General features: G+C 39.4%; 1 protein-coding gene across 1 annotated transcript in view; it reads left to right on the plus strand.

The window, feature by feature from the left end:
- LOC106965077 (glutamate receptor ionotropic, kainate 5-like) overlaps window positions 1–2,204 on the plus strand; it is a 31,428-nt gene extending 29,224 nt beyond the window's left edge. The window contains exon 13 of the mRNA XM_015060972.1: window positions 1,146–2,204. Within this exon, the coding sequence (XP_014916458.1) occupies window positions 1,146–1,778 (633 nt within the window). The 3' untranslated portion in view covers window positions 1,779–2,204. The remainder of the gene's footprint in view (window positions 1–1,145) is intronic.
- Window positions 2,205–10,493: the final 8,289 nt, after the last annotated feature.

The raw sequence follows: 10,493 nt of genomic DNA on the forward strand, positions 1-10,493 counted from the left end.
TTGACAAGCTGCATAACACAGTTAAAGCCCCAGGTCTGGATGTGTGTGATGGTTTTTAAGCTCCGGCTCCAGCTGCCATCTGCACCTTGTGAATCTCAACACCCTCTTCACTGGGCTTAGCTTCACAATCCTCTCAAGGCTGGAGTTATCCCTGCACACTTTTTTTTCTGTAAAGCTTTTTCCTTCCACTTAGCTTTCCATTAATAGGCTCAGATTCTGTCCTCTGTGGTAATGATGCTGTGGGACTTAAACCCTTGTGACTCTCAGCCCAACATTTGTTAAATTGGCTGTTTTTTTCCATGATTTTGTCTGTAATATGGCCATTTATAACATCATATTAAAACAAATCCTCTTTGTTGATCTTTGGGGTTTACATTAGTTAATTAAGATCAGAATTAAGAAAAATAAAATCTTCAAAAACATCTCTGGTGTTTGATCGTAAACACCTCCACACCCCCCCGTTAGAAGAAAGTTAAGCGTCAATTTAATCTATGTTTCGCTTTTTGAATTGGATTACTGGGATAAATTGACTTGTTAATGACCTACTAAGTTACAGAGATGCAGCTGCATGTAAATACATTTTGTTTGTCGTGTGTTCAAATAACAGCAGTCGTGACGTTGGAAGGATGAAAGAGATTTGTGGATGGGAAAGGTGTCTGTCCTTGTGAGATTTGTTTATGTCCACCTGAGTTTGCCGGCTGCCTGTTTGTTCATCGTTTCATAATGAAGTGTTCATATTCTACAGAACATTTTGGTGTTCTGCGTGTTTAGATTGTAATAACTCTCTTTGCTATCCTCCCATCTCTATCCATCTCCACGTCCTCTCCATCGCCTCTTTGTTCCTGTTTTAAAACATCTCTCCGTTTGTCGATGTGTGATTTCGCCTCACCTGCAACTCCTCTGTTTGCTACACCCACTGTGTGTTTTTCTGCTTTGGTGCTGCCTCCTTCTTTTTGAGCTCCTTTGTTTTTTTGTTTTTTTTCCTTTAAATATTATTGTTTTTCTTCTGCTTTATTTCTGTATTGCCTTACCACTGTCCTGTTGTGCTGCCTGCCTACTTTGTGTCTGTGGCACCTCCCCTTCCTTTGCTCCCTTCTCCTTCCCTTCTTTCCTCCTTTCCTCCTCCCTTCCTTCTTCTCCACCAGGTGTCTGTCTGTCAAGAGATGATCACCGAGTTCAGAAACGCCGTCTCCTGTAAGAAGAGCTCCCGCATGCGCCGCAGACGACCCCTGAGCAGCTCGGCGGCCCTGCGACACCCGACCCGCATCGCGCTCGGAGCGCCCCGGCCGCTGCGCCTGGTCCGGGAGATGCGGCTCAGCAACGGGAAGCTGTACAGCGGCGCCGGCCCCCTGACCGGTGGGGCGGGAGGGACAGGACTGCCCGATCTGGGCCCCGGGCCCCAAAGGATCCTAGATGATCCGCTCGGAGCGAACACCACCCCGCCTCCGCCGGCCCCCACGCCTGTGATGCTGCCCGCCCGCAGCTGCAGCCACGTGAGGATCTGCCAGGAGTGCAGAAGGATCCAGAGCCTGAGATCCGGTAGCTGTTTGGGGTCGGCGTCCACAAGGATACCGCCCTCCTCCGCCCCGCTGCCGAGGCTACCTCCGCCCCCACCGCCGTCCTCATCCAACACAGACAGTGAGGGCGGAGGGGGGACCAGTCCGAGGCGGCAGCAGCAGCAGCGCCACAGCCCTCCGCCTCCGTCACCTCGCCGCGTTCCCGCCCCCCCACAGAGCAGCAACAACACGGACCTGCTGGGAGACCAAGAGGGAGTGTAGGAGCGCTGGGTGGGTGAGAGACTCGCAGGAATGGGTGAGGAGGTGGAGGAACACAAACTGTAAGTTTCTCCGGTTCACCCCGAGGCGTACAGATACAGAACCGACTTTGTGATGGTCAAATATTAGGCTGCTGTTTTTGGCTCAGATGGAAATTTTGGACAAATCTGAGAGGAGCTGCATTTTCCTGATGGATGATTTTCTCTCCTCTCGCATCTCCTTCAGACTACGAAGTTCTGGGTTTCTTTTCCAGAGACTCTGCCGGAGGCTAACTCGCCCTTTTAGTAAAACTGAAGCCGAACAGGAGGCTTAAAAACAGCAACAACAAAAAAAAAGACTTCCAGAGAATTATTTACTGTTTTTTTCTTTTGTTGTCTTTGTTTTGTTACCATTGTTCTAAGTGGGAATAAATACAGACTATGTGTAACATTTTGGTGGACTGTAACATTCTAAGTGAATTGACAACGGCTAATTTTTCCAGCATTTTTTGTGTCCCTCCCTGAGCCCTGAAGCTGCTCTTTTGATGATACTGTGAAAGTCTGATGAAACCATTCAAGGCGACATGCAGCGGCTAAAAGCTACAAGGTTTACACACTCCTGTTAAAATTTAGACCGCGACGAGTCGTTTCCAAACTTTCTCCATCCATAATGTGACATTTATCCCATGAAGTTTTACTGAAATATAAACAAATCTGTTAAAATTATAAAAATGAAATAGGTCACAATAACCTGGCTGCATCAATGGCACACTTCTAATCTAATACTAATATTTAAGATGAGAACTCGAGTTTGTTGCAAACATTTTGCTCCCCCATTTGTTTTCTGTTGCCACGTTTCCTCAAATGGAGATCAGGTTTTTGTCCATGTCAATTAAGTTATAGACATTTTCAAATATTGGTATGCCCTGACTCAAAACCTACAAGCTAAAGATGATGTGTAAAGTTCTGTGTTGACCAGATGAGAATACGGAACTAAATCTGAGTCCGTTTTTAAGGTTACTGCAGATCTGGAGAATCTTTCAGCATCTTTAGGTGAAGATGTGAGATGTTAATAGATTCCCATCAAAGAAAACTGGGTGCTGAAATTCAGTCAAAATGTATCTAAAAATAAAACCCCATTAGATTACCTTTGTGCAAACACTAATGCAACATGACTGTTGCACCTTTTTTTTCTCACCCTAGCTAATCTGTTTGGTTCTCAGGTAATTTGAACAGGATATATTGTATGTCACATTAAAGTTGGGAGGGAATATTTGGAATTTATTCATCGTTTTCTAAATTTTTAAAATCTTAGAATTTAACTAGGAGTGTGCACACTTTTTATAAAACCACTGTGCTGCAAACACAGGCACAGAAAAGTGTGTGTCTCCCTTTCGTTACAGTGTGTGTGTGTGTAATACGTGTGCGTCTTGTAAGTCTGTCCCTAACTGCTCTAAATGAACCATGTGTCCAACATCAAAACCCTTCTGCAGATGCTAGATAATCAGACGGCTCCAAAAAGAGAAGAGAGAGCAACCAAGAACCTTTGAAGTGTGAAATTAATCTCCCTCGTTATCCCGAGTAACATTCGCCGAACCTTTACTTTTACTTGCCTTTGTTTAAACGGCGTAGATGAGACGGACAAGGCGACGCAGGGAAACGGCGCAGAGAAATAAAAAGATGGAGTAAAACTGACACCCTTAAATTAAAATGAGAAATGTGTCCCTCAACTTCTCCCATCATTACGACTGTCCTGATCTATTAATTCTGGGCATCTTTTAAGGGCCTTGTTAACGTGCCAGCAGACTGCAGCACTGCTTACTGTTCAACACGCTAACTTGGCCGTCCACATTAGCAACTCCTGCCAGAGCGATGGACTCAACTCAGCCGCGTCAATAGTGTTTCAAGCTTTTGATCGCCTAATTAGTCCCCTCTGTGGCGAGGGACTCGTTCAGGAAACTTGCTAATGATTTTGAACACGTCTCTAAATATTAATTTATGTTAGCGGCCTCAAACGTCAATAAAGGCAGTTTGAAATCTCTGCTAAATTTAATCACAACCCTGGTAAAGATTAGTCAAAAGCAATCAAATGAAATTAACATTTTATTGCAATGGGAAATCCCACTGTTGATTAAAAATAAAATAAAAAACCCAACCTTTAATTTGAGTACTGAGTGAGGGGGAAAAATCTGGGCTAAGAAAGGAATGTTTTAATGGCATACGATATGATGGACCCCCAGATCCTGTTGGGATTAGGGACCGCTACCGGGATGAAATCTGCAAATACCTCCAGAGACCCACGTCCTAAATGCTTGAAACTGCCTATTTTAATAGTTCAAACACCAAATAAACCCTAATTATTACACAGTGAAAATCCTCTTAACCCTACCAGAGAAGCTAACGTCCAAAGTCTTCCTCATCTCCGCTCTTGGAGGCGCCAAGGAAAAATAAACGGCATTCCTGGATTGGCTAATTAGCCAGCCAATAGCGTGTCAAGTAGCATTACACAAAGATATCACAGCTGCCCAATCTGTATCTTCTTTCACATATGTTTAATTTATGCTCTACAAAAATGTGTCAATAGGAACATTTTCCACAAATAAATTGGATTCAGATTCCATAGAAAAAAATCACAAATGGGTGAATATTAAACCACAGTTAGGTTGGGGTCCACAGTAAATGTAACTCAAGCCTTTCTTAAAATAATAATAAATCAATACCCTTCTTTTTATTTGCCTCTAGGCTTTATGATGGTGCTAAGGTTGCTCTATAAGCCAATCAGCTCTCCCATGTGTTATTATTAATGGTTAAAAGAGGGTTGGAGAAAATTTTAAAGGTTGGATTTTTCTAAATTTGTCAGTGTGCGATTATGACTAATTTAAAATGAGTAAAACCATCGTCATGATAATCTTCCTATTGTTGCCTCCAGATGCCAGAACAGTCCTGATCCAGCTGATTGTCCACAGGACTCAGCTGGCTGCAGGTGTTTCGGGTTTTCTGTGTTAAAAATCGAGCTTTCATGAATCTGCCGTTTTCATCCTGAAAGCCTGCAGCCTGCTGTGGAAACGCTTTCTTCGGCTCTTTGAGCCTTCGGAGTGTGTTAGAGGGGCGTCATCCAGCCGGGACGATGCTTTGTCTGCAGGAGTGTTTGTGTCAATGTCCCATCTCCACCAACACTGCAGGGACGGAGCATTTCCCAGCAGAACGTTGCACTATAATGAGGAGATCGATGTTATTTACTTCATCCATTTGACTTTAATGTTGTGGTTGATCTATATATAGGCAGGGTCCTTAAAGGGAATGCACTGGTGGGTTTTTGTCTTTTTTCCCCCTTTCAATTAAATCACTACACATTGAAGGTCACTGCTAATGAGTTGTCCAGAACTCATTTCAACCTTATTTACACCAGATAACTAAAAATATATATATTTAAAGAAATATCAGTTTGTGTTTGTTTCTGTTTAAGAAACACTCAAGACTAGAGTGATTTTAAAACTGAAAAGGATCTATTTTTAATACATGACTGCATTCAGAGTCACTTTAAATGCTTTTATTTTTACCAGCGGATTTGTTCTGCTCCTGAAAGTTGTCCTCATTAATATATCATTACCTTCACTTTAGTAACATCTGCTAAAAGCTGCAGCTCACAGCTGTTTTAGGTTGCTCTTGTAGTTTTTGTGTGAAACATGAGGAAGAGTTTGAGCTGCATAGTCACCTAAACTTTTTTGCATTAAAACTGCAAATAGCTGAGATCAGTTTCAGGTCAAATCTGTATGAGGCATAAATATTTACATATATTTACATAGATTGTCAACAAATGATGGAGGATCTGATGGAAATTAATGTCTGGATGATTAAAAGACCAAAGTTTGCTCTTGTTAACCTTAACCACTGCAATGTCAGCATTTTTCTTTTCTCTTATCAGCTTCTCCAGATTTTATTTGCATTTAATTTTCTCAAAATTTAACAGACATTTGTCAAAAACTTCGCCAGAAAACCAGACATAAAAAAATCCTTCTTACTATATTTACTATAATACTGATGTCACAGACACGCATACAAACATTATCCTTACCAAAAAAGTAATTACTAATTAAATAAGTCTAACTTCTTTGAGAATGTTTTATAATATGAAATTCTTCATAATTCTTTGTTAATGTTGATACATTTATCAGAGTTATGAGGCTGCAAGACAAAGGTAAACGCAGAGACTTTCTAAAGAGGTAAAAGTTTAAATATGACACTAAATAAAACAACAAATTTAAGTTTCATGATGATCTATTAGATATGGAGTTACGTATAACCATAAATCATAATGTAAGCATACGACTAACTATGACATCTTCAATCTTGTTCCTGTTGCAAAGCTATATACGTTATTGAGCCACCAGGCAATTTTTGTCAAAAGTAAATATTGAAAGATTAGTTTTTTCCTGCTATTAACTTTACATGTGGTGACATGGACTCCTGTGTTGTGTTGCGCGTAGAGGTGAGGCAGCGTACTTCCTTTGTAGGTGCAAAAAGGATTGTGTCCTGGAAAAGGTTTGCAAATTACTGCTGGCTTTTGAAAGGACGACCTGAAGTCTGCAGGAGACGGTTTCTTTCTTGTTGATTCATCCGCTGACCTGAGGCGAGTGAGGTCTGCAGAGCGTTTGATGTTGTTCTGGGTAGTTTCTGATGACTCACTGATGTGTTCTTGGAGTAATTTTGGTTAACCTCTCGCTCTTAGGAAGGTTAACCGCTGTTCAATGTTTTCTTCATTTTAAAAAGAGGCTCTCAACTTTAGTTCGCAGGAGTCTCAAATTCTTAGAAACTGTTTTTTGACGAGAATGATGTCAGTGACTTTGTTTTGGTTTCTTTAAACCCAGGCATAAAGTTTTGTTTTTTAAAAACTTTTAGCCTGCTTCATTTTTTGACAGGTTCTATTTAAAGCCTAGGTGTGCCTTACGACGCAGCACTCAGCTGTCTGAAAATGTGGGTAATTCATGATTTAACAAGGTGGGCAATTATTTTTTCACACAAGGCCGGCTTGGTTTGAGTGGACTTTTTTTCTCTTAATAAATTAAATCACTACTTGACAACTGATGGGGACTTTTTCAATCTCTGATCTTAAGATTTGTTTGCTAATCTTATGCAGGTAAAAGATAAAACAGAAAAAAAATATGGAGGAAAAATCAATTTTCGAGCTGATATGAATTAAAACGTACTCCATCTATGTAAAGCCACCTCTGCTGCTCCAGATATTTTTTTCTAATTAAACGTAAATTTCAAAAGCAAACGATTAACCTCATAACACCCTGATAAACATGTAACCTCGTCATTTCCGTTTTACGTCCCTCTATTAGTGTTCTCTAAAGCGGATGATCTAACGGTTAGAAAACCTGCTACCTATTCCTTCCTTCCTGTGACTCACCGTTTAAATGCTCGTATGAAGTCCTGTAAATTCAGACTACTTCTAAAAGTCTTTGTGTTGTTCAACCAACAATGATGCAACATTTTAATGTATTTTCCGGTCCTCCTGCTGTTTCTCTCAGTGGGCTTTTCAATTATTTTAAGGGCCTGGAATATAGAGAACACTTCACCCTCAGTTCTAGGAAGCAGTTGTTTTGCCGCTTTGCTCGGAAACATCAATATGCAGGATATGGACGGGTGAAGAGCCCAGAGAGAGATCAAGCCTTTGTTTCAACGCTCCTGAAACAAGGAGATCTGAGGCAGTTAGCTGTTCAAACAGCTAAAGCCTTCAGGCTTTTCACGACTCCTGAGGCTGTTGAAGGTGATAGTTGTACGTCTGTGTTTACACTGAATCTCTAAAAGAGGGAAACAGAGCTTCAGATGATCTGCCAGAACCACCAGTCCCCCCCTTTAGGAATCCTGAAAAATGCATCACTGCAAATTATTCATTTTGCTGTGCAGATGATTCGTTGACACCTTTGTGCTGCAGATAATGAGTGATAACATTGTTTGCTCACGTTACGGCGTTTCTCTGAGTGATCGGTGTCAGCAGAAGCGGGCCGGCTTCGATGTTTCTCTCTTTATCTGTGTTTACTTCTTCTTTTGTGTCCTGAATGCTGACGAGGCAAACCTGGGCTAAAACGCTTCCTCGAGTCGCCACGGTGAACAAACAAAAACTCTTTCATCCACTGTATACATATCTCGCTTCTCTTTGTTGTCTGAATTGTAAAACCGCGCTGGTTGGCCCTCATGTTTGCAACTTTATTCCTAGATTTGCTTTAATGTCTTTAGCTTAAATGTTTTCAACAAACAGTAGAACCATTCAGCTGGTTATTCACAGCTTTAAACCATCAGCTGGATGTATTTTAGAGCTGCAGTGTACGGGGGGGGAAAGGTTGCTGGTGTGAATCCCAAAGGGAAGGGAGGGATCACAAAATGAACAAAAAGAGGCGTTTGCTCGATGACTCCGCTGAACGAACAAACAAAAAAAATCACATTTGTTTACTTTTATGTTCCTTTTCTTTAGTAGTTTTTTTCATATTTCTATACTAGTGATAAATGGATTATTAAAAGTGATAAATATTCTGATTAAATTGTTATTATTCCTATTGAAAAACTTGAGGCTCTGCTGTGTGATTGTGGATGACGGGTTGAAGGGGGGAGATGTTTGATTGTCATGATGTTCAATTCAGAGAGATTGCCCTGTTGTTCAAATCTATAAAAGAAATACAGAGTTCTTTTGGATTAAAAAAATATATTAAAACAGTCCAGCTGTCATGTCTTTGCTTTTCAGCTGGAAAATTAATTTCTGTAGATTGCTCATAAAAGTCATCAGAAAAGATTGTTTAAATTACCGCCAGTCAGACGTAATAAAAACAAACAGAAAAGCATACGACACACTGATTAGCAGGAGATTACTCTTATCACCAATTGAGCAGAACTATATTAACTTGCATTCATCTTTAATGTAGCTGAAGAAAACCTATCAGAGGTTTTCTTCACTAAGGTTGAGCTACTTTGCAATAAATAAGAATTCAGACATTAGATGTGCAAATCCCATTCAGTCGTAAAGATGACAAATAGACTATAACTGCAGTAAGAGTGATTTTTTTTATTTTTTTTTCTTGGAAGCTCTAGATAAAAAAAAAAAAAGTCTCACCTCTGATTAGCTATTGGCTAGTTTGTTGGCTGCTGTCCAGTGTATTTGAGGCTTAAAGATTGTGTCACAACTTGCAATTTTACCTCAAAAAGCATGCAGGGAAAAAAAATCAAACAAACTGCTGCTGATGAAACATTAATTACTATTTCAGTTTCCCTGCCAATTTATTATGCAAGGTTACGAGCTTGCTGTATAAACACATAAATGCTTATCTAAAATCTAGGCCTATTGAGAAACACAAAGTTAATTAAATATGTTGTCTGTGTATATAATTGCATATAAATGTGTCCCAGTCTAGTCAGTCTTTACACATGTACAGCACACAGAACACTGGAGTCTAATTAAGTGTAATAAGGGAAAAGACAAGTACTTTACGACTCAAAGTGGTCACTGCAGAAACCCCCATCCTTTATAGTTAGCAGGACAGGAATCTTTAATTTAACTAATTTAGAGACAAAACTTTCCTCTGCTTTTAGGAAATGGCTGCATTATCCAAGACACACTAAACAGTTGCCACCCATCTTCATCCACTCTTATTAAAATCTGCTGAACAAACTACGTCACTTTTTGCACCTGTCTCACATTTATACAAACATCTATTTATGTCACTATTTTTTAAACCAAACAGTGCAAGCTGTGTTTTTTAGCCTTTCTCAAGCTGTGCGACATAAACTTAGACATGAAGACCTAAAATCATCTTTGATTGAATCAAAACCTTTTTTATTATCCTTCTTAGAGCATAAATTTATTTTTATATTTCCACAAAAAAGACCTGATGCTGGATTTGGAATAAAAGGTAACATTTAATAAGTTTTTAAAATATTGACAATTATCAAATGTGACAAACGGTACAACATAAAAATCATCCTGATGAAACCTGTAATGGATTTAATTAAGTAAATGTTTATTTTAGTCATTAGAGACTTGAATTTGTCTCTCAAAATTTTAAAACTTGACTTTGACTTGGAAAAAAATTACTTACACAAATGAAAACCATGCAATATTTTTCTTCCTCTTCACGCTTCATTGTGAACTACTTTGTGTTGGTTTGATACATAAAATCCCAATTAAATAAACTTACTTGCTTCCTTTTTTTTAACAGAGTTAAATTTTATGGGAAGATAGATGGAGTGAAACAAAAAGTATTCCTATGGAAAGACTAAAAAAACGAATGACTGAGAAGGACGAATGTTCACATTTTAGTTTTCAGTTCAGACCAGAACTAAAAGAGCTTAAAAGCATTAAATCGAGATTTTACCTGAGTCAAAGTCTAAATCTGTGGAATAAAGACTTCAAATTTGCTTTTAATCTCCTATCTTAGTCAGCTTGGTGTATTTTCTAAAAATAAAAGAACATTTTAACTTCTTAATTTACAAACCTGGTAGATTCGCCAAAAGATCAACAGCTCCGACTGCAGAGAGGATTTGACAAAATATTGACTCAGACAGGCTGAGTACAAAGACACATCACTCTTCAGTGTTTGTCTTTCATACGACGCTGCACTGTGATGTGCTGGACTATCACATAACATCTAAGTAAACATTGTAAAATAATTTTGATTTTAATGTAAAAAAGATCAAGTTGTGTGAATACTTTTCCAAAGTAAAGTCCTGTCGAGATCAATAAACT

This window comes from Poecilia latipinna, unplaced genomic scaffold, assembly GCF_001443285.1.
Source record: "Poecilia latipinna isolate Pla-1442-1.1 unplaced genomic scaffold, P_latipinna-1.0 Scaffold1761, whole genome shotgun sequence".
In the NCBI taxonomy this organism is placed as follows: Eukaryota; Metazoa; Chordata; class Actinopteri; order Cyprinodontiformes; family Poeciliidae; genus Poecilia; species Poecilia latipinna.